At 51.8% G+C, this 26,433-nt stretch overlaps 1 protein-coding gene across 4 annotated transcripts in view; it reads left to right on the top strand.

Annotated features, from left to right (window-relative positions):
* Positions 1 to 26,433, top strand: part of Hspg2 (heparan sulfate proteoglycan 2) — a 100,031-nt gene that overhangs the window by 21,659 nt on the left and 51,939 nt on the right. For 2 of the 4 annotated variants that reach the window (XM_048350451.1, XM_048350448.1), the window contains exons 2-14: positions 11,283 to 11,418; positions 11,941 to 11,985; positions 16,126 to 16,235; positions 16,322 to 16,380; positions 16,638 to 16,798; positions 17,873 to 17,923; positions 18,318 to 18,446; positions 18,700 to 18,954; positions 19,042 to 19,161; positions 24,482 to 24,613; positions 24,760 to 24,904; positions 25,006 to 25,157; positions 25,240 to 25,386. In XM_048350451.1, the coding sequence (XP_048206408.1) occupies positions 11,283 to 11,418; positions 11,941 to 11,985; positions 16,126 to 16,235; positions 16,322 to 16,380; positions 16,638 to 16,798; positions 17,873 to 17,923; positions 18,318 to 18,446; positions 18,700 to 18,954; positions 19,042 to 19,161; positions 24,482 to 24,613; positions 24,760 to 24,904; positions 25,006 to 25,157; positions 25,240 to 25,386 (1,642 nt within the window). The remainder of the gene's footprint in view (positions 1 to 11,282; positions 11,419 to 11,940; positions 11,986 to 16,125; positions 16,236 to 16,321; positions 16,381 to 16,637; positions 16,799 to 17,872; positions 17,924 to 18,317; positions 18,447 to 18,699; positions 18,955 to 19,041; positions 19,162 to 24,481; positions 24,614 to 24,759; positions 24,905 to 25,005; positions 25,158 to 25,239; positions 25,387 to 26,433) is intronic. The other 2 variants (XM_048350450.1, XM_048350449.1) reach the window with 1 other exon arrangement.

Raw genomic sequence — 26,433 nt, 5'->3', positions numbered from 1 at the left:
GAGGCCAAGTCTAGAGGTGGGGAGAGGGAGGTCCGGAGCTCTTTCGTATATGGTGTGGGTGGCGCTCTGTGATTCTGGGAAGACTTTTCTGTTTGGCTCTATAGGGAAGGACTGAGTGTGCAAGGGCAGGGTGGTAGCCCCAGCCTGCCTGAGCAACGTGCAGCCTGGGGGAGAGTCCCAGGGAGGGCCATGTGCCCTATAAAGGTGCCCCTTTGTGCACCAGGGATGTGTGCCTTGGCCCACTGGGCCCTCCTGTGGGCAGGCCTTGCCAGGGACTCTGCCTGGGGCCTCTGGACACCCTCCCCCACTCTGGCTATTTTGGGCACTGGCTGCGTGCAGGCCTGGGAGCGCTGTGTAATCCCGCCCAGATGCGGGCTGCTGGGTAAGGGGGGGGTGGCATCACAAACTTGTTACAGACTTTCTGGACCTTAGTCACTGCATTCTCTACCCCAGGCCTCAGCCACTGAGGGTCACAGTTAGTGGCTTCTGAGGGGACATCAGCCCCATCAATGGGCCACGAAAGATGCCACACAAATCTATCAGGAATAGTGATGCATCTAGGTTGACTTTCCTTCTTTCCCTTGGCTGCTGGAAAGCTCAGAGTTTCATAATGAGTTGTCCTTGTCACTGACCTTCTCGGGGATTTGCACCTGTGGGCTGTCCAGTCACCTTTGCAGGCTTACGTGTCTTCCCTACCTGAGGGAATTGTTTGGGCAATTTACTAAGTTTCCCTTGCTGTTGAGCATGCATCTTGTGGCTGCCTGAGGTCTTTTGGGAACAGGATATGGGGTGAGAATAACGGTGATGGTGACGATTACCCCTTACCTAGCTACTCCCCAAAGTCTGACCCCAGTGACTATCTCTCACTCTGATGTTGTAATTCCCTCCCTTGGCAAGACTCTTCTTATTGGTGGAAGTCACAGTCGAGAGTTTTCAAATCCTAATGTTTCTGGGTTTTCAGTGTGCCAAAATGTCAAAGCCAGGAGGAAGCACTGAGCTCCTCAAGCTGAGAGCTTTCAAGTTTACCGAGCTGGGAGATTCTCATTCCAATGGCCATGACCATAGAGCACACAGGGATGGAGCTGTCATGGAGCCATTTGTTGTTTTTGTTTTGTTTTGTTTTGTTTTGCCAGTCATGGGCCTTGAACTCAGGGCCTGAGCACTGTCCCTGGCTTCCTTTTGCTTAAGGCTAGCATTCTGCCACTTGAGCCACAGTGCCACTTCTGGCCGTTTCCTATATATGTGGTGCTGGAGGAACTGAACCCAGGGCTTCATGTATACGAGGCAAGCTCTCTTGCCACTAGGCCACATTCCCAGCCCACCATTTGTATCTTTAAAAATGTTTTTATAAAGGTGATATACAGAGGAGTTACAGTTACACAAGTCAAGTAACAAATACATTTCTTTTGGGATAATGTCACCTCTTCCTTTGCTCTTTCCCCATTTTCCCCTCCCACCTCCACCCACAAATTGTAATTCATTTGCCACTTAGTGTCTAGTGAGTACCACTACTACATTTGTTCACCTTTTGTCCCTCCCTCCATGTCCATGAGGATGGGTTCGAGGACCCCATGGATATCAGCTTCTGAGAATGCCCAGACCCCACTTTGTAAAATGGCCTAGTTACTACATAGAACCTACGTAAGACCCTTCAAGCCATCTCTAGATGATTTAAAATACCTAATGCAACAGAAATGTTACATGACTGGTTGTTACACTATGTTGTTTGTTTGTGAAATAACAAGGAAAGTGTTTGCACATGTTCAGTATGGACATGATTCATTTTTGTTTTTTGTCAGTTGTGGGGCTTGAACTCACTGTCTGGGTGATGTCCCTCAGCCATTTTGTGCTCAAGGTTAGTGCTCTACCCCTTGAGCCATAACGCCACTCCCAGTTTTTAAGTGATTAATTGGAGATAAGAGTCTCATGGGAACTTTTCTGCCCAGGCCAGTTTCAAACCTCCATCCTCAGATCTTAGCCTCCTGAGTAGCTAGGATTAGACAGGGTCTCACTGTGTAGCCCAGGCTGGCCTTGAATCCACAGTCCTCTTGCTTCCTCTCCCTCCCCAGTTGCAGAGATTGCAGGCTTGCACCATCATGCCTGGCTTAGACATTATTTTCTCCAAATATTTCAAATGATCCATTTCTGGTGCATAGTTGGCTGAACCCACAGATGTGGAGCCCTGACAGAGAGGTCTTTCTGGTTGTAATGAAGAAACAAACACAAAGAGATGAAATAACTTGCCCAGAGCTTCACAGCTTTAACGAGGAGCTGAACCAGATGTGGTATTTAGACTGAGCATAAAGGAGAAGATGGGTTTGTTTCAATTAAAGCAAGTATTTTGAGAAGGGCTTCCATTGGTTCCATCTGTGCCTCTCTTCCTCCTCGCCCCTCTCCAGAGTGGCCCAGAGCTCTGAGAACAGATTGAACACCTGTGATCTAGACCTACCCCAGCATCTGCTAGTGGTGGGGGCTGAGGACCCAGGAACATAAAGAACTAACCCAAAAGAGAGGGGTGAGCTAGGACCCCCATTCTCAGCCCTTCATGGCCCCCATTGCCATCTGTCATGCCCTGGACCGATGCTCTACACTCCACAGCAGGACTGAGCTCCTCTGGGGCATACATGACTTCAGACCGGGCCCTGGGCCACCTTGTCTGTTCCCTTAGGTAGGACTCAATGAGGAAAGACCATGTCCGGCCACCAACTAACCTGTCCCCTGGCTGTCCTCCAGTCTGTAGGGCCTTGTGACATTTCTGTGTTCATGAACCTCAGACACCCTTTACTAAGCCCCTCAGTGTGGTGCTCAGGGAGTGTCCTAGCTCACCTCAAATGCCTTGCTAAGGCTACCTCGGGGACAGGTGATACATTTGGGGTGTTCCCTAAAGGTGTTTCATGGAACCTTAACCCTGTGAGATTTGCATAGAGGATAAGCAAGTTTAGGGAACAGAAAATAGCCTCCTTCCTTCATCATGGAGGAAGAATCACTTGGGACTTAGAAGACTGCCATAGCTTTGCCAAGCCTGTCCTAGTCTTCTCCCAGAGCTCCAGGGCCCTGCAGTGGACATGACACAGAGAAAGCAGAGAACCTCCAAAGGAAGGGCCCTTGGCCTCAGCTCTTGACTCAGGCCTGTAGCAGCCTTGGGCTCAGCCCTTTCTTCCCCTTCAGGAAGAAGACTCCCAGGGTGGGAGGAAGACCCCAGGGCGGGAAGTACTGGCCTCTGGGGTTATGGGCCACAGCTGTCAGGCTGCTGGTCTGGCCTATTTTTTTCCTGCTGCCCATCCCAAGGGAGCAACAATGCTGCGCTGAGCGGAGCACCCCTGGCGCCCTGAAGCTTGGCTCTCTTGTATAAGCCCTGGGGCTGGAGCTCTGGCCCAGTGCCCCTGAAGCCCCCATCCCTGCAGGAAGGCCTAGCTAGGCATCTGTGAGCAAAGAGGTAGCAGGAGGAGGGGTCAGGTAGCACAGGGCTACTTCCAGATTTGCAGCCTGGTCTTGGATTCAAGTTCTGGGTCTATGATGATGATCAGGTTGGCTCTCTGAGCCTCAGTCTGCACATTTGTGAACTCACTCATTTACAATCTTGATGAATGTTGCTGATGATCTGCTATGTGCTGGGTATAGGGAAATGGCAATAACCAAGTGGACAAAGCCCCTGCCTTCACAGAACTTAGCTTCTAACGAGGGAGCTAAGAAACAAGAGGGACTGTCAGATGAAAATGTACATTCAGGAGCAAGTAGACTGGCTGCTGGTGGCTCATGCTTATGATCCTAGCTTCTCAGGAGGCTGAGATCCAAGTATTGTGGTTCTAAGCCAGCCTGGGCAAGAAAGTCCCTGAGTCTTGAACTCTATTCTCCAATTAACTACCCCAAAACTGGGTGTGTAATATGTATCTGTGGCTCAAGTTGTAGAGTGCTATGCTAGCCTTGAGTGAAAAATCTAAGGGATAATGCTAAGGCCTTGAGTTCAAGCCCCAGTATAGGTACACACACACACACACACACACACACACACACACACACACACACACACTCCAGCAACTGAATGGGTGAGAGCACTGAGAGAGCTCTAATGGAAGGATGGAATTTGGGACAATGTCTCAGGCAGAGGACACAGCAAGTGCAAAGGCCCTGAGGTGAGAAGGTCTTGGTGTGTTTATGGACTGTTGAGGAGACAATGTGGCTTGGAGCCAGGGAGGAAGAAGGGTGGGAAAGACTGAGAGTGTGGAAAGACCACATAGAACATGGGTGGCCATTGAAAGAACTTAGCTTCTCCCTTTGGAGGGCCCTTTGCCACATAAAGGATGAACCAAATAGGTTTAGGATGTGGGCATCGTCATTGAAGGTGTGTCATTTCAACAGAACCTTTTAGACAACAGTCACCCAGCTGCCCATAGGCCTTGCATTGTGCTAGGGGCTTTGTTTGTGGGAAGGCAAGCCTCGAAGTGCTCTAGACATTGCAGTGTGCCATGGCAGCAGGGCAACGGAGCACCAGAGAACCTGAGAACCCAGCCAGGCTGCAGACACGAGGGGGCACGTGAGCGCCGCTGGCCGTGTTGGCACCAGTAGGGCTTGGCAGATAATGTTCTGCCCCCGGGGACAGAAGCTGCTTCTGTGGGTGTCACCCCACCCGGTTTGGTCACACCTGGCCTGTGGGTGTGGCGAGGTCACTTCCCGGTGGCTTCCTGCATGCTCCCTGCATGTGCCCTGCTGCTGGCAGGCAGCTCCCGCAGTTGCCAGGGGAGGCCCATTCTTGGGGCATCTGTGGGGGCAGCGATGGGGGAGGGGAGGGGATAGAGAGACTGGGCCTCTGCCCCCTGCCCTGGGTCAGTAGCCAGCGAAGGCCCAGCATTTAGAGGAAAAGCCATGCCGCTACTGTCCCTGCCACCTCAAGATGACCCCTGCACCACTTCCTGCTGTCTCTCCACATACCACCAGTGGGTCCCCATGTGAGCCTGCCCCCTGCTGGCACACACCATACCCCCCTCTTTAACTCACGCAGCTCTCCTCTTCAAACCTGCCTCCCGTGGGTCTGGGGCCCACCAGGGACATGGATTTCTCTCTGGCTGCATTGCCCTTTATTCCCAGCGCCCATCACATAGTAGGTACTCAGCAAGTAGAGACCAAAACTGAACAGGGTCAGTGTCTTGCTGTGTATCTCAGGCTGGTCTTGAACTCATTTGTGATCCACCAAGCTCAACCTCCCGAGTGCTTGGAGGCTCAGAGACTCTAGGCTGTCGCTGGTCCTCTGCCTGGCCAATAGCACACCAGTTCGGGCGCCCATCCCAGCTACACTAGCGAGGCTTCCAAGGCAGAAGCCATCTCAAGGCCACCTGACCATGCTTCTCGAAGAGGTCAGCTGGGGAAGGCGGCCACCAGGGCCTGGGGAATGGCTGTGCCTGGCCTTCAGGGAGGGAGCTGGTTCATGAGCCCCTGGCTCAGTCAGGGCAGGGTCATACTGGGGCACTGATTTTACCAATGGTGGCCCTTCCTGGCTGCTCGATCATGGACAAGTTCTCACCGATGGGCTCGGCTGTCTTCTGTCCGGTGGGTGAGCTCAAGCCTCAGGGTGGTGAGGCATGTTCATTCATAGGTGTATTGGGCGAGGCAGTGAGTGCTGGATGCTTACTGTGGGGAGTAGCTGTGATCAAAGCAGACAGAAGTCACTACCCTCCTGGTGTCCGTGAGCATCTGGACGGACATGACTGGTGTGGGCAGCACGGACCTATAAAGCTTCCCTCCAAGGGAAAGGTGCCTAGAGGCCAGTCCAAGACCACAGGGTGAATCAGGGAAGGGCTAGATCTAGAAACTTTCCTCCCCAGCTTCAAGCTCCAAGGGCATCTGCTGAAGGCTCTGAACCTCGTGGCTGGAATCCAGTCTTCCCAGCTCTAAGCCCTTTGGAGGGCAGGCATCAGAGGTCCAAAGCAGGGGCTCTGTTTTGGCCAGAACATCCAAGTATGAAGCCAGCCCTGCTTTCCAACAGAATGCTTCCCATTGCCTTAGCTGTGTGACCTTGGGTGGGCCCTGTGACCTCCAATTTTAGTCTCCTGTCCTATTAGACGAGGAGGCTGCCACCCCTGTCTACCTTTGTGAGCTTGGATTTGAGCAACCTAAGCCTCCCAAAGACCTTAGCTCAGCACCTGGCACAGAGTGCCATTCAAGTGCCAGGTCCTCTCCTTACTTTGGGGCTAGGCATTCTTCCTGGCTGACTGGCTGGCAAAAGTCCTGCCACCTTGGGGGTTCAAGTGTGAGAAGCTGGCAGGCCTCCCAAGCGGCACGGGCACACAGGCATGCCACAGGAGGCTTCACCAACTCCTTTCCGGCCCGGCGCCCCTCTCAGACTGCCAGGGGATTAAAGGCCTTTTGGCCTTTGTGTCGGGCTCACCCGCCCCTGGCAGTTTACACAGCAAAGTGCTGCCCCAACAGATTCCTCCTGTTTGCTGTCTGCTGCCCATGGATGGGGCACTGTCCAGCTCAGGGGGCAGGGCAGGGGCCTGGGCTGGAGACCTATGTGGGGGTCATGTGGCTTCCCGGGAGATTTGAGAGATGGTAATGATGGGGACCCCAGAGCCAGGGAGGCAGGTGGGCAGGCTAGGGCTCATCACCCCACTCCTACTCGCACATTTCCTGCATTTCAATGAGGTGAGCTCACCCAGCCCCAGATGCCTGGACCCTTGCCTTGGGCAGCTGCAGCTCCCCTAGGGACCTGTGGTGCTCAGACCTTCCTGCCCATCTGCGGGGGTGGGGGCTCAGCCCCAGGCCTGGGTCACGAGGAGACGGGAGGGGGTGGGCTGGCTGCCCAAGTCATGGGAAGGAGGGCTTAGAGAGCCACTGGAGCCTCCCCGACCCACCCAATCATTGTCAAGCTTGAGAAAAGTGACACTGAGCAGTGCTGCCACGTCCTCAGGGGAGCCTGGGGCGACACCCCATGATCAAACAGGAGCATTGCTGTCAAAAATGGGTGGCTCTTCACTCTCCCTGCCAGGCTGTCAATGGGCTATTCATGCCTGCAATGCCAGTTCAGGTCAAAATTTGGTGCAAATGAGCTTGCTGTAAACATTTTTAAACAAAACCACCACTGGTTTGCAGAGTTCTCTAGCTTTCTGTTCCTGCAGGTAAGAGACTGTCCCTATGGTACTGGCCCTGCCCCCTGGCTTGAGTGAGGTGACACGAAGCCAGACCTGTAATCCTAGCTAGTTAGACGTTTGAAGCCAGCCCAAGCAGAAAAGTTTTCAAGACCCTTTTCCAACCCATAGCGGCTTGTACCTACCATCCTGCTACATGGGAGGCCAAGATTTGGAGGACTGAAATTTGAGGCCAGCCTGGGCAGAAAAGTCCAGGAAACTCCATCTCAATAGAGGGAAGCTGGCCCTGTGGGCGAATGCGGATGATCCCATCAATGACCACAAGCCTAGGATAGGTGGATTATCATCTAGGCGCATGCCTAGGCAGGAGGCAAGACTATTAAAAAAAACAAAAGTGAGGAATGGTGCAAGTATGTGGAAGACAGGGCGTGGCTTGGAGAGCTCTTTCCACGAAATGTGGCTTTTTACTGTCACTTCCTCCCTGGGCTCCTAACCACACCAGCTTTGACTCCCACTTCTCTACAGGTGTAACAACCTTTGGTTTCTGTTTTGAGTTTTGGTTGGTACTAGGGTTTTGAACTCAGGGCTTCTACCACTTGAACCACAACCTCCATTCTTTTGTGTTTTTGCTATTTTTTTTCCAGATAGGGTCTCCTGTTTTGTTTTGTTTTTTTTTCCAAGGGGACCAGCCTTGTGTCATAATCCTACCTGTTACCTACGGCCTCGCTCCTCTCTAGCTGAGATGACAGGCATGAGTCACTATACCCGGCTTACTTGGTAACTTTTGCCAGGGTTGGCATCCAATTGCAATCCTTCTTCTCATTTCTGCCTCTTGAGTAGCTGGGATTACAGAGTTGAACCACTGGGCTTAGCCTTTACCTGTAATGTTTGAAGGGCTCAGAGTTTAAAACATCTTTGGAAAATGCAAACCCTGTTTCCTGTCCCTAATACATCCTGCCCCTATGCCTCCTCACCTCTTACTTCTCCACTCATGGAGCCCCGTGCCTACCTCAGCCATGCTGCTCTGTCCTCGCCAGCCTTGGAGAGTCTAGCCTCTGTCCCTTGCCCCTGTGGATCTTGGCAGGACATAGACTGCACTTGCTTCCACTTGCACCCTTGTCCTCACCTGCTCACACTCAGCCTCAGAGTGGGGCCCTCCCACGTGTCTGTCCCTCCTTGTCTTGCTCCTTGCCTGTCTGTCCCCTGTACCTGGACTTCAGGGGTGCCTGCTATTTGGGGGCTGCCTGGGCCATATCACTACCCTAAGCATTTGTTCTCAGCACGTTAAAATAGATTGTGGCTTGAGTCTGCTGCTCAGCCTTGAGTCAGCCACCCCTCCTTCCAGGAACCTGCAGGCACTGGAAAATCCCCCTTGCTCTGCTTGGCTCCTTCCTCTCTGGCCCAGGGCTCCCTCCAGCCCCTCTTCCTGGAGCTGCCATCCGCTCCAGCGCCTGTCTGAGCACTGGGTTCCGCTGGGAGGAAGCCGACGGGAGAGCAGGAAGCCTGGGTTCTATTTCTGCCTCTGACCTTGCAGCTGCTGCTTGCCTGCCCTCATTGGCACCTGAGGTGCACAGTGCTTGGGCCCACACCATGGGCATCCCCTGGGGCTATCCTAGGAGGCTCCTCAGGTTGGGGATGGGCCTGGCAAGTCCCGAGCCTCTCTGTACTGTCCTCTGCTTCTTCCTGCCTCCTTTCTTGCTGAGCAGAGGGCCTAGCATGGGGGCAAGTTTCCTCTCTTGGAAGCGGCTGAGAGGCTTTGTGGGAGTCCAGCCCAGTGGTTCAAATCCCAGCTCCCCCGAGTGCAGCTACAGACAGCGAGTCCCTCCCCCCGCTCCCATCTATGGTATAATAGACAAGTGACTGGCTCTTCCTAAGGTCTCAGCTAGTTCTGGCTCCTCTTACTCCCTGAGAGCATCCTGAACTTTCCTGAGCTGCCTCCAAGTTCCCTTCTATGGTCAGGTCTGAAGCTCCCCTCTGCTCCTTCCGGGAGAGCCTCTTTCTCCGTCTGGCTCTGTCTCCTCTCACAGATGTGAAATGCAGCTGCTGGGGTGTTTTGATGGTCAGCTTCTCACAAATGAAGCCTCTGCTCTAGCTCGCTTGTCCTTGCTGGCACCTCTCAGCTGGTGCCTGGTATCGTCCCACCCTGGGGAGAGATTTGCGAACAAGGGCAGCCTGGCATCTGGAAGGGTCTACAGCCCAGGGGTCCCTGGGAGGTCCAGACCCCTGTCACTGCAGATGTGTGCTCTTGGCAGGTTTTCCCTGTTGAATCTCACTTTGCTATTTCCTGTCCAGTCTCAGGCAGCCCCTTACCTCCTCCCCCTTTTCTGGGAAAAAGCTCTAGCCCTTGCTTGCCACCAGGCATTTCCTTTCCAGACAGTACTGTGTGTGTGTGTGTGTGTGTGTGTGTGTGTGTGTGTGTATGGGGGTCTCTTTGCACTAGGCTTGGCCTCTGTAGCCTTGCTTAAATGGGGCAGGGGAGTGTGTGGCAGTAACATAGTAATTCTCCTTAACTGGAAAGGACCCAAACTTCTCCATTTCAAACATCTTTTGCCCAAAGTTGATGCCCCTGCACCAGCCCTAGCCTCATACTCTCCCTATATCAGTCAGGGCCTGCGCAAAACTCACCCTCCAACCAGCAGGGGCATTTCCCTTCACTCCTAGCCATGGAAGGAGGCCAAAACCCTGATCTTGTTCTTACTCTGTGACTAACGATTTAAGTCAGTCTGGATGACTCAGGAACTCTGAGAAGCGACCCAGGAATCAGTATTTTTTATTAGCCTTGAAGGTTCTAAAGCCACACTGTTAGATGCCAGCCCGTAGACATGGCCCAGAAGTCCTTGGTCACCACTTGGAATGAGGACACACTGGATGTCCTGCAGAGAGAAGGATCAGGAGGTGGCCGTACACTGGGCTGTGTGGACAATGCAGGTCTTCCCCAAGGCTCAGGAATCCTGCAAACACAAAGTGACCAGTTGGTGTCCAGTCCCTGTCCCTGGAGCTCAGAGCCTAGGGAAGGGATGCTTGACTGTGTGGAGTGGGCACTCCTCCAAATCCAGCCATCACCAGGAAAAGCTGGGTCAACAGATGAAAATACTTGTCATGCACTCAATTACTGACTGAGCGCAGGCTAAGGAAGTGGAGAGGAGACTGTACCTTCCATGTATATAGTCACAATGTGAGCCTGCAGGCCCCAGGCCCCAGGACCCCTGAGATGGTTGAGAAGGGCAAAGATGGAGACATTGTTCCTGTCTGTCCTATTCAGCCCAGATGTTGGGCTCCATCCACTGCAAGGCTAGCTGTGTGGCTGCTGTAGCTGGCTCATTCTCCAGGCCAGGCTTGGCGGGCAGAAGACCCAAGCAAGCAGGTAGATCTGGGCAGAAGAAGGGGCCCAGCACAGCCTGGGAAGGAGGTGTTGGAGGCAGTGGTCTTGATTTCTGCCTGTACCTCAGTCTTTACTGGCCCAGATTACTCCTTACCTCTTATGTCCCCATCCAATCACATGTGTCCCAGGATGTCATTTTCTTTCTCCATAGAAAAAGGACTTGTCATTCTGCAAAGTGACATTAGGTGTTTTGTTTGGTGGGTTTTTAATTTTTTTATTCATTTAATTTTTAATTAAAATTATTTGTACGTTTTTGTTTTTGTTGTCATTTGTTTTTTGTTTTGGTGCCAGTCTTGTATCTTGAACTCAGGCACTGTTCCTGAGCTTTTTTGCTTAAGGCTGGCACTCTACTATTTGAGCCACAGCTCTACTCTGGGCTTTTTGGTGGTTAATTGGAGACAAGAATCTCCTGGACTTTCCTGCTCCGCTGGCAGGGTCAGGAAATCAAACCACAATCCTCAGATCTCAGTCTCCTGAGTAGCTAGGATTACAGATGTGAGCCACTGGTGACTGGCTGGTTAAGTAGTTTTGCAAAATGGTTTCAATTCAGTATATCAGTTTGTGAGTACAATGGACTTTTGGTTTACTGTCGATGTTAGGAATTCGCATGGTTGGGCTCTGACGCCTTCGGGGTCTATGGGGATTTGGGGAAGCTGAGTCACAAATGGTGGTTCAGCCCCAGTCTGCCTGTCTCAGCACACTAAATCTAACTTAACTCCGGAGGATGGAATTGTGGATCCCCCCTGAAATGAAGAGAAAGGACCTGGGGCTTGTTGAGAGCTGGACAGTGTGACTCAGCGGACCGTCATCTCCCACAGGTGACCCTTGGGCTGAGAGCGTACGATGGCCTGTCTCTGCCTGAGGACACAGAGACCATCACAGCAGGCCGGGCTGGCTGGAGCTATTCGTACCTTTCTGATGATGAAGACTTGCTGGCTGATGATGCGTCAGGAGGTGAGCAAGGGTCCCATGTGGGGAACTAAGGGGGAGGGGCATCCGTGGTTTTTCCCACTGGTCCTACAGGAGGCCCATGAGGGTCACCCTAGGCAGTGTTTCAGTAAGTGGGTCATGTGTGTCCTGAGGCCTGGTCCTGGTGACCCTGGTATGCTATGCTCTGTGACGATCTGGGCTGGCCACTGCTCCTCTATGTATCTGGCAGGATATCATAAAGGACAATGGCCTATCCCTTCCCCTTCCCCTCCTTGTCTTTTCTTGGAGACCAGGCTGATCTGGCCATTCTGTCCTACCCATTGATGGAGCATCAGGTCCCTGGAGTTTGTGGTCTTGGTCCATATCCTCTCTAGTGGAGGCTTCTATTTGTATGAGCCAGAACTCCCTAAGCATGGGGAAAGGTGACCAGTCTGTGTTCCATGACCCTTCCCCACTGTGTGCCAAGGGCCCACAACACTGCCTGATACCCAGCAGTGGTCAGCTAATATTTGTTGTTATTGTTGAATAAGTCTCTGTTGTTTGCAGATGGCCTGGGCAGTGGAGACCTGGGAAGCGGGGACTTCCAGATGGGTAAGTTGCATTGTCCTTTCTATGACTCCCCATCCTGACTCCCAGGGGAGCCCCAGAGCAGATCTCCTGGCCACAGAGACTCCATCCTCCTGGGCTGAGGGCTTCAGGACTCTTGGGGGGCAGGGCACATTGTAAGGAGACATGGGAATGGACCCTTAGCTGCCAGGTGACATTTGTGTATAGTGGTTGGCAAGTCCCTGTAGTTGGAGATGGTTGTGTTCTAAACTCGCCTGTGTCACAGGGACCAGGCACAGGGCAGGTGACCCTAAATGCCTGGCAGCTACTCTATTCAGACCAGCCTGGGCCTATCCAAGGCTGGGTTACATCCCTTCAGCTGACCTATCATGAGTATCCAAAAGACCTCAGGGTGGCATTCTGACTGGGGAACGTCAGATGGACACATGAACACAAGCCACATCCCAGAATGCTCTCTGCCAGTGCATCCTGGGAGCTGCCTCTTACTGATCCCTGATCTGGTCTACCCTGCCTGTTCATGGCATCTGTTGCCTCCTGTGGGGCTACCTGCAGTGACATCTCTGTCCTGCTGAGAGCTCCTTGCTGGCCACTCCCTGGGAAAGGATAGGGGATCAAGAGTGACCCTCTGGAGGGCCCATGACCAGAGCTAGGCCTTTCCTGGTGAATGGATTTATCTGAGGGAGGAAATATGGCCCTGGATCCTTCAGCTTCAGATCTGCCCTTGGGGCATATCCAACCAGCTGGGCCATCTCATCCCAGGAGTAGCAGGTATACTTCCCTGTTGCCCACGGTCTTGGTGTGTTCCATGCCTGGGTTCTGACCCAACCCTAGTCCCTGAGTCGAGCCTCTGAGATAGCTTCCCATCCTTTTCCCTTAAGCAGGGTTGTGGTTCCCCTTGCTCTGCCTAGCCCTGCCCCAGCTCCTCCTGTGCAGTCCCCCTCAGACAACCCTGGTTCTACGACCTCTCCTCTCCTGTTTCTGTGGACCTGTCTCTTGTCACTCCATCTGCCTAGCCAGGCCACTCCCTTTCTATCTCCATCCCAGCCTCTTCTGCCCTCGTTCTGTCCTTCTCCCTCTTTCTTTGACTGGTCAACTCTGCCTCCAGCTCATTCTCTCTTTCTCCTCTGCTCTTTCCTTGTCTGGGCATTCCTCCTTCTCCCCTGTACTTTCTCACTGTCTCTGTTTGTCAGTCTCGGAACACCTCTGACTCTCAAAGTCACTGCCTCTTCTTATCTCCCCTACCCTGGCCCCACTGTAGTCTCAGGGCCATCCCTGGGCTGCCTTGCGGCCCACTGCCTACTATAATGGTTTGGCAGTCCAACAAGAGATCTCTTCTTAGTGGCCAAGCCTTGGCCACATGAGAGCACTGTCTTCCTTCAGGCATCCCCCTACCACTCCTTCTCCACTGGTCCTTTGCTCTCCTTTCTCTCCATCTTTTCTCAGCTGAACCTTGTGACATGAGTCACAAAGGAGGCTGAGGCACCTCTTCCTGCTGAGTCAGGGCCAGGAAAGTCCCTTGTTGCTGCTGTATCTGGACTCATCAATCTACACACAGTGGGTCAGGGCCCTGATGTTTTTCCCCCTGGGGCTCTGGTAGGGTCAGGGTCAGGCCAGAATGGGAGCCTCATAGTCTCCTCCTCAGGACAGGCTGCTCATGGCCCATCTGAGAGACTAAGAGACAACCAGGGCTGGAGACACAGTTAAGGTGTGTTGGGGGAATCCTGCTGAGCAGGCGTAAGCATCAGGAGTTGGTGGAGTGCCCAGCCAGGACTAGGGCTAGACCATTGTGTGTCTCTCACCACCATTTGAGGTGCAAGGTAGCTGCAAGCCTTCCTTCTATCCTTCTCCTGGCCTCAAGCAGGCACTCCAGACAGGCAGAGAAGAAGGCCAGGAGCAAAAGGGCTGGCCAGGGCAGGTCCCAGAAGGCCCCTTCCCCAGACTCACCCTTTCCAGCTGCCCAAGCCTCTGGGCACCAACACATGTCCACAGGACAGGCTGACTACCCAGGGTGCTTGCCTTGGTCTGCCCTTGGTCTGGGAGAGGGAGTAGGGTCAGGTTGGAAGGTCCCAGCCCTTCCCAGGCCTTACTAGAAAGGGGCTTTGTAGAGATCTGGGCCCTCTCTGGAAGTGGGCACATTCCTGGGCAGAGGCCTGGCCTCCTTGCCGGCGCTGGGCTGCGCTGGGCTGTGGGCTGAGGCCAGGGCCTGGGGTTGGGGGTTCTCAATGGGCCTCTGTGCTGATTCACAAGGGGCCTCTGTAGTAGAGCCCACAGCCCCACACTCAGCCCACAGAGCCCCACCCACCCAAGTACTCAGGAGCCCAGCCTGAGCCTGTCACTTTGGTTCAAAGCAGGCGCTCACAAGCACCCTTTCTCAGAGTAGGAGTTCGTTCCTGCGCCCATCTTAGTGTCACCAGGGCCCTTTTAGTCTAAGCCAGAGGCTGGATGCCTGTGTAGCTCTGGGCCTGACAGTAAGATGGAAGGCACTCCCCACTCTGTCACCTTCACCCTGGTATTTGGCCTTTGCATTTACTGGTCCTCTGCTGGAATGCTTTCTCCCAGACACCTTCTGTGGCTCAACTCCTTCCTTCAGACATCACCATCAAAGAGAGCCCTTCCCTGGGCCCCTGTGGGAAACGCCACCTGCTGGTCCACAGCAGGCCCTTCCCCTGGCCCTCCTTGTCTGTCCCCCAGCCCATGCGTTTGTTCCCCTCCCCCCAATAGAAAATTATCTCCAATGGGACACGAGTTGTCATTTGTGGAGTTCGCTGCCCCAAGAACATGACCTGGCACACAGAGTGGTTCAGGGAATGAGTGCTGCTCTTGGATGGGAAGAAAGAAAATCTGTTCCTGGGTTTGTCCTAAAGACCAGAGTTAGTCATTACAATCAATCCTGTACCCCACTGTGTGCTGGGCACCCTTGTAAACCTTTACTTTCATGAACCTGTTGATCCCTTACCACAACCCACAGTGATGGGCGCTACTCTTTTTTTTGGCAGTCCTGAGGCTTGAACTCAGGGCCTGGGCACTGTCCTGGAGCTTCTTTTGCTCAAGGCTAGCACTCTATCACTTAAGCCACAGTGCCACTTCTGGCTTTTTCTGTTTATGTGGTAGTGAGGACTTAAACCCAGGGCTTCATGCATGCTAGGCAAGCGCTCTACCACTAAGCCACATTCCCAGCCCACAGGCACTACTCTAATCCCCAGGTTATATACAGATGAGGACAGTAAGGCTCAGACAGGTGGATGAGTTGTCCCCGCTCACAAGCTATCCCTACACGTCTGCTTCACAGGCTGGCTGTTGGCCACTGGACCACACTCCCTGCATAGGGTGAACAGCTACAGCAGGTTGCACCTGCTCCCTGCCAGGCTGTGCAGTATACTTTCTGACATATTTTAAACCCCTTTGTAACTCACATTAACTAGCTACCATGTATACTTTAATTCATAAACATTATGAAGTGTGTATGTGTGTGTGTGTGTGTGTGTCACTGGAGTTTGAACTCAGAGCCTTGGCACTTACTAGGCAGGTGCTCTACCGCTTGAGCAGGCCATATCCCCTGCCCAACATTGTGACACTCAAAGTCTGAAGGTATTTTGAGTGTCTAGGAGCTCAAGAGATGATTGGGGGTATGCAAGTGTGTGCGTTCTGCAATCCCTGGACAGCATCTATGCACAGGGAGCATGTACAGAAATCCAGAGTCATTGACTCCACAACTCTGGGTGGTAAATGCAGTTGAGCCCCCCATTTTACCAAGGAGGAAAGAGTAACGCGGAGAGATGAACCAGTATCTGTGCGTGGCTGACTCAGGGCTAGCACTGTCACTGTGTTGCTCTGTGGTCAAAGTGTAAGCAACAGGGTCAATGCCATCTAATCGGGTGGAAGGGTCTCTGCCAGGAAAGCAGAGGCACTGTGGAGCCCAGCAGAGGGCTCTCAGGTCCAGTTGGGGTGGCTCAGGGAGTGTTCTCGGAGGCGGTAATGGCAGAGCTGAGTTCTGAGGGATGAGTAAGAAATGGCTGGGAAGCAGATCCACTGTGTCTTAGTGCTGAGTCTTATGATGGGCACACAGGTGTGTCAGCCTCCTGGAATTATTGCCCTCTTCCCACCCATCAGTCCATCTGCCTGAGAGGACTTACCTGCTGGCCTCACTCCTCCTCTTTTCCACAGTGTATTTCCGGGCCCTGGTAAATTTCACTCACTCCATTGAATATAGCCCTCAACTGGAAGATGCAGGCTCCAAGGAGTTCCGAGAGGTGTCAGACGCTGTGGTGGACAAGGTATACTGGAGGGGGGTTGAGGTGCTGCCAGCATGGTAGTGGGGTGCAGGGGGTTACCGGAGGCTGATGGTTCTATGTCTCTCCAGCTGGAGTCGGAGTACTTGAAGATTCCTGGAGACCAGGTTGTCAGTGTGGTGTTCATCAAGTGAGATATATCCCCTAGGGACTGGGGAGGGGCTGGGGCCACCTGGAAGGGACCAGCTTGGATACTGAGACGACAGGGAGAGAAGTTGATGGGATGAAGCACTGTGGAGAATGGGGAATTGGGGGCAGCATAATCTGGCCCTCAAACGACCTTGGCTGGCTGGGAGCAGGGCCTCAGCATTGGTGTAGGAGCCCAGTAGAAGAGCTGAGAACATTGTCTTTCTCCCCCTTCTCTCTGTCTATCCTCACCCCGTCTAGGGAGCTCGATGGCTGGGTCTTTGTGGAGCTGGATGTGGGCTCTGAAGGGAACGCAGATGGAGCTCAGATTCAGGAAGTGCTGCACACGGTTGTGTCCCAGGGTTCCATTGGCTCCTACATCACCTCCCCCCGGGGGTTCCAGTTCCGACGCCTGGGTACAGGTGAGCTCATCCTGAGGCTCGAGGTCACCTTCTCCAGTTTGTCAGACTCAACGGGGGCCCTTTTCAGTGTCTCCTCCATGGGATGTGCTAGCTTGGGTTTGCACACCATGGGGACCAGGGAGCTTACTGTCTCCTGCATCTGCCTGCCCAGCAGTGTGCAGCCTTGGCTTGTGTAAAGCCAAACAGCTCCTGCTAACAAGTACCCATTATTAGATCCAACTCCTGCCCTCCGTGTAGACCTCAGTATAGGGACAATAGCAAACACTTCCCTTCTTCGTGTAGGGATTTCAAAGTCACAAGACTTGCATTCTGTGACAACCAGCAGAGGTTTCCTGAGCACAAAGTGTATGCCAGGCCCTCTGCTGGGGCCCTGACATCCAGCTTCCTATTCAGGTGCCCCATGATGGCCACAGAGGAGACATAGTCTTCCTCTCTTCAAAAGGGGAGAACCAAGGCCCCAAAAGGAGGCGTGGCTGACATACTTGCATGGGCCAGACCATGGGAAAGGCAGAATGTAAACCAGTCTGGCTGGCCCAGGACCTGTGATGAGATGAGAAGAGAACAGCATGCCAGCCCAAAGTCACACTGCCATTAGAGCAGGAGCCTGGCCTTTGCCCTCAGGCGTACCCCAGGTTTCTCGTCACTATCCCTCCATCCCCGATATGGACTGCCTGAGTCTTTCCTTCTCTCGATCAGTTCTAGTTCATGGCTCACAGGCAATGGGTCTCAGCCCAGTTTACATCTCAGCTCTCTCAGTGTGTCAAGGCTCTAGCATGTCACTAGCTCAGCAGAACCGAGAATGAACAAATGCCATCCCTCCCATATAGTCTAATTAGGAAAGTAATAGTGAACGTATACCCTCATAAAACTTTATCAATGCACCCAAAGACCAGCATCCTTTATTGATGCCCACATACCCAAGACTAAAGGATTGCCAGGGGCTCAACCCTGTCCAATGAGTCTCCTGTTCAGTGAGCCTTTTCAGTGAGTCTCCTGACTAGGGAAGGTGGGGTAGGCTTTGCTCCCCCTTTAGGTCACAGGTGGCATGGTTGTTGACCACTTCTTCCTTTCCAGCACAGACCCCCCCAACGCCCCCAGCTTCCGTGGGGGTCGCAGTGACATCAGGTGAGAGAGTGAGCCCAGCTGAGGTCCAGTGGGTAGACCAGAGGACATAATGGGTAGAGAAAAGAAGGATACAAGCCACTTGTCCAGGCACCGCCTGAAGGCTGCCTTCTCTTTCCGCCTTGTCCTCCCTGGCCCCAGCTGTAGTCAGCACGTGTATGGAATGGTGGCTTCGTGCATGTGGCATGCCACCTGTGTGTAGGTCTGTGGAAGGGGCAGCGAGGCCACTGTCATGAGCCCCCTGTCTTGTGTGTGTGCTGTGGGTGTGTCTGCCAAGTATGGCTTGTGCTTGCTATGTCTGCCACGATGGCCCAACATAAGCCACGCACTGCCTGTGCCATCTGCCACACCTCTAGCTACCTTGTCCTTGCTGCCTCTGACTCCCACAATCCCTCAGTGCCCCAGGTGCCCAGGGTCTGCACAGAGACCGAGTTTGCCTGCCGCAGTCACAATGAATGCGTGGCCCTGGAGTATCGCTGCGACCGGAGGCCGGATTGCAGGGACATGTCTGATGAGCTCGATTGCGGTGAGGGGCACAAGCAGTGGTGGGTGCCAGGGGAGGGGGCGTATGTCTGGGTCTCAAAGTTAGCCGGGCTCTGAGAGTTTGGGGCAGGTAGAGGACTCTGAGTTGGACTGGAGTGGAGAAAGGGGTACAGCAGAGGCAGGACAGGATGCTGGCAGGGCATGGGGTGAAACATGGGGTATACAGGAGGGCTAGGGAGTGTGAGGCAAGGGCTAAGAGTCATCCCTCTGCTAAACATCAGTGGCCTTGTCCACAGAGGACGCAGTCCCCGAGCTCAGCTCCCTGCCACCCTCTGGAGTGGAGGTGACACCCCCTCCAGTCTGGCTAGACGCCATAACTACACCACCACCACCAGTTTTGCCTGGGCCCCAGCCTCTGTTGCCTGATTCAGACGGGCCCAGGCCTTGTGGGCCTCAGGAGGCCACGTGCCACAGTGGCCACTGCATCCCCAAAGACTACCTCTGTGATGGGCAAGAGGACTGCAGGGACGGCAGCGATGAACTGGACTGCGGTGAGCACCACACAAATTGGGAGTGCTGGGGACTGGGTTCTGGCCAGTGGAGAGCCACCCACCGTGAACCTTACCTGGTCCACACAGGGCCCCCTCAACCCTGTGAGCCCAATGAGTTTGCCTGTGGAAATGGCCACTGTGCCCTCAAGCTATGGCGCTGTGATGGCGACTTCGACTGCGAGGACCGCACGGATGAGGCCAACTGCAGTGAGTGTCCCTGTGTCCCAGTGGTGGCCCTGTCCTGCCAGGCCACTGCTCCTCTCCCCTCCTTGGGCAGGTATGCTGGCCTCTGTGGTTGGATGTGGGGGCCTGGAGGCAGATATCAAGGTGCATCTCTGACTGGAACTACTTTCGTAGCAGCAGCTGGCTACACTCATGGCCTGTTGTCTTTGTCTTTCATGTTTATAAGCTCTGTCTGTCTTTCACTTGAATTGGGGGGGGGGGTGGGGGGGCGTAGGGGGGTCAGATGACCTGATTTGCTTGGTACTGTGATAATGGAATGTATGCATGAGTCTAAGGTCTTACTCCAGGGGCTTTCCTATAACAGAATGTCAGAGGTTGAGTGCTCTTGAAGCAATAGAAGTTCAATGGGAGGGTTGGGCCTGGTTAGTACTTAGCCAGGGAAAGCAATTATTCGACTTGTGGTTCTGGAGGCTGAGAAGTCTAAGATGGAAGTACTGTGTCTGGTGAGGGCCTGTGGGCTATGTAAGAACTTGGTAGAAGGCATCACATTGGGTAGATAGAACAAGGGAGGAGTGAAACCATTGGGTTTTTGTTTTGTTTGGTTTGGTTTGGTTTGGTCAGGAATCTATCCCCCTGATAGCAGCATTAATGCACAGATGGAGCAGAGCCTTGGACCTAATGACCTCTTACAGGTCCCACCTCTCAACACTGTTGCATTGGAGATTAGGTTTCCAACTTGTGGGTGTTAGGGAACCCATTCAGACCATACCATGGGCCTAAAGGGTTCTCATCTAAATTCAGTCCTGAGTTATTTGTTCTTTATCAACCTAGTTCTTCATCCACCTCTCAGTCTCATGTAATCATCTGTTTAACGATCTATACACCCTCCCATTCATCTAGGCATCCATCTATCCATTACCCATCTATTCATTACCCGGCTCTTCGTGCCTTTTCAGTCCATAATCATCCATTCAGTCATCCACCCATTCATTCACCCAATATTCCTTCCTTTCATTCATGCATCCATCATCTATCTACTCAGCTCTTCATCTAGCTATCCACCCATCTGTCCAGTGCACACCCATCCATCTTTTTGGTGCTTTGGACATTGTGGACACTATGACCAGTGAAAAGATGGGGAGTGAGACCACATCAGGCAGTGTCTTGTGTGTCCTGTCTGGTGAGTTGAAGCCTGGGCTTGGCAGTGTGAGACTGAGGGTAATCTTCAAGCCATCTCTCTGTGCACATGGGCCATGTAGGTGAGACATTTCCACTGTCTGCTGGTATAGCTCCTCTTTGTTTTCCATCATCTTCCCATGGCTCTCAGCTGCTGGGGAAGAGGTAAGGAAGGCTAAACTCTATTGACAGAGCACAGGGGAGAATGGACATAAAGTTGCTTGGCCATGGGAGAAGGGAAATCCCTGAACTGTGTCAGCACACACTGAATCCAACTCCTTACAGCACCAACTCTGGGTGTGTGGCTTTCACTCTCCCCACAGACCTTCTCTGTCCCTGTCTGGCTCTCAAGCTTGGTCTCCTGAGGAAAAATGTTAGTCACCAGCTGCTAGAGATGCCTGACAGGAGCAGGCTTGGCACCAGGCCATCCCCAGAGCTCTGATCTGGTGCCACCCTAGTGAGTGAGCATAGAGTACAGAGCACAGAGCCCACAGGAAGGCTGGGCCATTGGCAGGCCTTTGCTAGGCCCATCCCGTAGAGAGATTGGTACATGTGCCTGCTATCTACAGACACCAGGACCTATGGCTGTGCCTGTACATGGTTCTCTTCTGAGGCTACATGTGTGAGGGGCACTGTTTTAGTGTGTTTTTGTTACTTTAATAAAGTACCCAAGGCAAGCTAACTTTATAAAGAAAGGCTTATTTGGCTTAGTTTAGAAGGCTGAAAGTACAGCTCAAGGCTAGTGCTCTACCACTTGAGCCACAGCGCCGCTTCTGGTTTTCTGGTGGTTAATTGGAGATAAGAGTCTCATGGACTTTCCTTCCTAGGCTGGCTCTGAACCGTGATCCTGAGATCTCAACCTCCTGAGTAGCGAGGATTATAGACATGAGCCATCAGTACCCGGCAAGGCCCAAACTTTCTTGTGTGTGTTTTTAAACTGGCATTGAGTTTAAACTCAAGAGCCTCACAATTGCTCAGCCTGCTTGCTTGGCTGGCATTCTACCACTTGAACTGACTTTTTGGTGGTTGTTTTGGAGATGGAATCTTGTTGACTTTCCTACCAAGGCTGGCTTTGAACCTTGATCCTCCAGGTCTCAGCCTCCTGTAGTAGCATGAGCCACCAGCACCCAATTTGGGGCCCTACTTTTTTTTTTTTTTTGCAGTCGATTCTAATGATTGGTTCACAGTGACAAAACTATGAAACAGTAATTGTGTATACTTTGTACAATAAATAAAATATGAATACAAAATATTTAAATACATAAATAGAAGCTTTACACATCTAAAATACAGTGTATGTAAAAGATATCTCTGAAATTTGATGAAATACTACAAACTACAGTTGTCACTATAAATTATATATGTATAAAAATTCATTTTATAGCATTTTAAATTTTAGAGATAATTTACATGGTGATAGACTGGATAGTAATTTTATATACTAAGCTTTATAGTAATCAATCATAGTTAATAAGCCAATTAGAACACTCGAATGCAATAATATGATGAAAAACATCTCATATGATGTTATGACAGAAGTTTCATCCTGAAAAATATATAGTTTTCATTTCTGGATGGGTGACAATACTGAAGACACAGGGGAAATATTTGACTTTGAACATGTTAGTATCTGGAACATCAAATCTATAGACCATCATCCCAGTGAAATGTTTACACAATGACTTTAGAAGAACTCTGCCAAGACAAAATATATTTTATTTTATCTTTATTTTAGCTTGAACTCAGGGCCTGAGCACTGTCCTGGAGCTTCTTTTGCTCAAGGTTAGCATTCTACTACTTGAGCCACAGTGCTACTTCCTGGCCTTTTCTGTTTATGTGGTGCTAAGGAATTGAACCCAGGGCTTCATGACACCCTTACAGCATTTTCTTCCGTGACTGCAAGGCAAGCACTCTACCACTAAACCATATTCCCAGGCCCCAAAATGTATTTTTACTATGTCTCAGAACTTAATATATATTTATCAAACCTTTTTTTATTGAGTTTAAGTAAGTATGTATATTTCACAGTACACATTTTTTTTTTTTTTTTTTTTTTGCCAGTCCTGGGCTTTGGACTCAGGGCCTGAGCACTGTCCCTGGCTTCTTCCCGCTCAAGGCTAGCACTCTGCCACTTGAGCCACAGCGCCGCTTCTGGCCGTTTTCTGTATATGTGGTGCTGGGGAATCGAACCTAGGGCCTCGTGTATCCGAGGAAGGCACTCTTGCCGCTAGGCTATATCCCCAGCCCCACAGTACACATTTTAACCTTTATAATGATGAAAGTCATCATTCTACTCTACAAAGCTTACAAATTCTATGAATTTTAACAATAAAACTATTTCTTCCAGATTGGGTGATATGCACATTTCTTTCCTTTGTTTAGTATCATCTGTTCCCTCTTTCCCTCTCATTCTCTTCCTCCCATCACCACCCTTGAGTTGCTTAGTTCACTTTCATCAATGTCCAATGTAGCTGATGGGCCCCTCTGCTGTATTTTTCCCACCCTCTTTCCACTCATTCTGTGCCCTCTTCCCAGCTTCCCTCAGATGTGCTCATGCATACCCTATATATGAGCTAAAGAATCATCTAAAAATAATAAGACAATTTCAGAAGATGTCCTTTGTTTCCTTATCGTTGGGGTTCTTTTCAGTCTGTAAGTTACTTTATGTACATGTGAAGAGGTGCTTGGGTCTTACTATTTGGTGCTTTTCTCCCAAGTCTGTCTTCTTTTGGTCTCACTGTATATTGGTATCTTGAGCCCTGTTTACTCTGTTGTATCTCATTGCATTTTAAATCTAACACCCATATATCAGGGAGACCATGCGCCGTTTGTCTCTCTGTTCTTGACTTATCTTGCTCAACAGGATTTGTTCTAAATCCATCCATTTCCCTGGAATGCCATTATTTTATCCTTTCTAATGGCTGTGTACTATTCCATTGTATATAGGTATCACATTTTTTGGATCCATTATCTGTAGAGGGACCTCTGGGTTGTTTCCATATCTTGGCTATTGTGAACAGTGCAGCAATGAACATGGAATGCAGGTGTCCTTGTATCCTGGTTTCTGTTGCTCAGGGCAGATGCCTAGGAGTGGTGTGGCTGGGTTGTAGGGTATGTCAATGTTTAGTTTTTGGTGTTTTTTGTTTGTTTGTTTGTTTTTTGCCAGCCCTGGTGCTTGAACTCAGGGCCAGAGCACTGTCCCTGAGCTTCTTTTGCTCAAGGCCAGCACTCTACCACTTGAGCCACAGCACCACTTCTGGCTTTTTCTATATATGTGGTGCTGAGGAATCAAACCCAGGGCTTCATGTATATGAGGCAAGCACTTCACCACTAGGCCATATTCCCAGCCCTATGTTTAGTTTTTTGAGGAACCCCCAGGCTGCTTTCCAGAGTGGCTTACATTCCCACCAGCAGTGCAGTAGGGTTCCTCTTTCTCTACATCCCCTCCAGCATTTGTTGTTGCTTGAGTTCAAAATATAGGCCATTCTGACTGGGGTAAGGTGGTATCTCAGGGTTGTTTTCATTTGCATTTCCTTCATGGCCAGGGATGGCTAGCATTTCCTCATGTGTTTCTTTGCCGTTTTTGTTTCTTCTTCGGAAAAGTCTCTCTTTAGCTCCCTTGCCCATTTAGTGACTGGTTTATTTGATTTGGGTGGGATTTGTTTCTTGAGCTCCCTGTATATGATGGATATAAGGCCTTTGTCTGCTGCATTGCTGGTAAATATCTTTCCCCAACTGGTTGTCTGTCATTTTAGTTTAGTAGCTATGTCTTTAGCTGTGCAGAAACTTTTTATTTTAATGTAGCCCCATTTTTAAGAGTCTCACCACATGACCATGCTGGAACCAAGCTCCCATACAAAGACCTTTAGGGGACAAACAACACCCTAGCCACAGCAGACAGACTGACCCTGTCCATGTGGCCACCATACGCCATGTATTTGGGGGGGATGCAGGAGGAATGAGTGGGGGACAGGTAATGTGAAAGCTATTTAACAGCAGATGGGTGACTGTGTCTTGCTGGCTATGGTGACATGGACAATGTTGTGGCAGCCATGGTTGGGCCTGGTGAGAGAAAATGCAGATTGTGTGAGTGAATGATGCTGGCGAAGGTCATGTTGGGGATAGTAGTCAGTGCCCTAATGCCCACTGTACCTGCCTTTGCCCCCAGCCACCAAGCAACCCGAGGAACAGTGTGGGCCCACACAGTTCCGCTGCGTTTCCACCAACCAGTGCATCCCAGCCAGCTTCCACTGTGATGAGGAGAGCGACTGCCTTGACCGCAGTGACGAATTTGGCTGCAGTGAGCTGGGGGTGCAATGCGGGTGGCCCTGGGCGGGGGCCTCACACTCTCCCAGCCCAGCCCCTGCTCTCTTCCACCCCTGAGGGGTCCTTCCTGCCCTGTTCTGCCCCTCAGATCTTTCTCACTCCCACCTTGGTCTTCTCCAGTGCCTCCGCAGGTGGTGACCCCTCCCCAGGAGTCCATCCAGGTTTCCCGTGGCCAGACAGTGACCTTTACCTGTGTGGCCATTGGGGTCCCCACCCCCATCATCAACTGGAGACTCAACTGGGGCCACATCCCCTCAAATTCCAGGTGTGACCCAGGCCCCGGGTGGAGGGTGGTGAGAATGTGGAAGAGGCTCCTTTGCGGTGCAGGCCAAGCCTGGCCCTGAGTGCTATCTTGGGGCTCACCAGGGTGACAGTGACCAGTGAGGGTGGCCGCGGCACACTGACCATCCGAGATGTGAAGGAGTCAGACCAGGGCGCCTATACCTGCGAGGCTATGAATGCCCGAGGCATGGTGTTCGGCATTCCTGACGGCGTGCTGGAGCTCGTCCCGCAGCGAGGTGGGCTGGCAGGTGGTGGGTACTGGGTGGGCAAGGGACAGAGCTTCGGCCAGTGGATGACCACAACTCCTGCTGCCCGCAGGTCCCTGCCCTGACGGACACTTCTACCTGGAAGACAGCGCCTCCTGCCTGCCCTGCTTCTGCTTCGGAGTCACCAGCGTGTGCCAGAGCAGCCGCCGCTTCCGTGACCAGATCCATCTGCGCTTTGATCGGCCCGAGGACTTCAAGGGTGCGCTGGGCAGGGGGCAGGGGCTATGGGATGGGGAAGGTGGGCACCAGGCTCAGGCGAGTTCAGAGAGAGGACAGGCATAAGAGGACAACACGTACTGGACAGTGTGGGACCAGGGGAGGGAGATAGGCCTGTGGTAGAAACAGCTCTATTAGAAAAGCATTTCTGAGGAAAACTTGTTGGTTGTACCAGTACTGGGGCTCAAAGTTGGCACTCTACTACTTGAGCCACAGCTCTACTTTGGGCTTTTTGGTAGTTTGTTATGGATATGAGTCTCATTGACTTTCCTGACCAGACTGGCTTTGAACTACAGTCCTCAGATCTCAGCCTCCTGAGTGGCTAGGACTACAGGTGCAAGCTACCAGTGCCCAGCTAAGGGAAAACATTTTTAGGAGAAGCCAAATCCACTTGGGCCTTTCCTGCTTTGGTTCATAAAAAGTACAGTCCTCATATTGTCTCTTCTTTCCTGTTCTTCTTTTGCCAACTTATTGTCTTAAGTCTCAGCTTGTCCATCTGCCAAATATAATGAGTCAGTGTGGTGGCTCATACCTGTAGTCCCAGGTTCTTAGGAGGCTGAGGAGAGGGGATCTTGTTCAAGGGAAGCCTGGGTTACATAGTAAAATCCTGTCTCCTCTCCAAAAGAGTAATTCAGGCCTGGGAATGTAGCTAAGTGGTAGAGTGCTTTATTAGCATGTGTAAAGCCCTGGGTTTGATTCTTCAGTACCATATACACAGAAAAGGCCAGAAGTAACGCTGTGGCTCAAGTGGTAGAGTGCTATCCTTGAGCAAAAGAAGGTCGGGGACAGTGCCCAGGCTCTGAGTTCAAGCTCCAGGACTGGCAAAAAAAAAAAAAAAAAAGTAATTAAGCTGGGTGCTGGTGGTTTATATCTATAATCTTAGCTACTCAGGAGGCTGAGATCTGAGCATCGTAGTTTGAAACCAACCCGGACAGATAGTGTAGGGGACTCTTATTTCTAATTAATCAGCTAAAAGGCTGGAAGTGGAGGTGTGGCTCAACTGGTAGAATGCCAATTTGAGAGAAAAAGT

Source organism: Perognathus longimembris, chromosome 7, assembly GCF_023159225.1.
Source record: "Perognathus longimembris pacificus isolate PPM17 chromosome 7, ASM2315922v1, whole genome shotgun sequence".
In the NCBI taxonomy this organism is placed as follows: Eukaryota; Metazoa; Chordata; class Mammalia; order Rodentia; family Heteromyidae; genus Perognathus; species Perognathus longimembris.
Note: the sequence above shows the minus strand (reverse complement) of the source record. Positions and strands in the feature narration are given on the sequence as shown.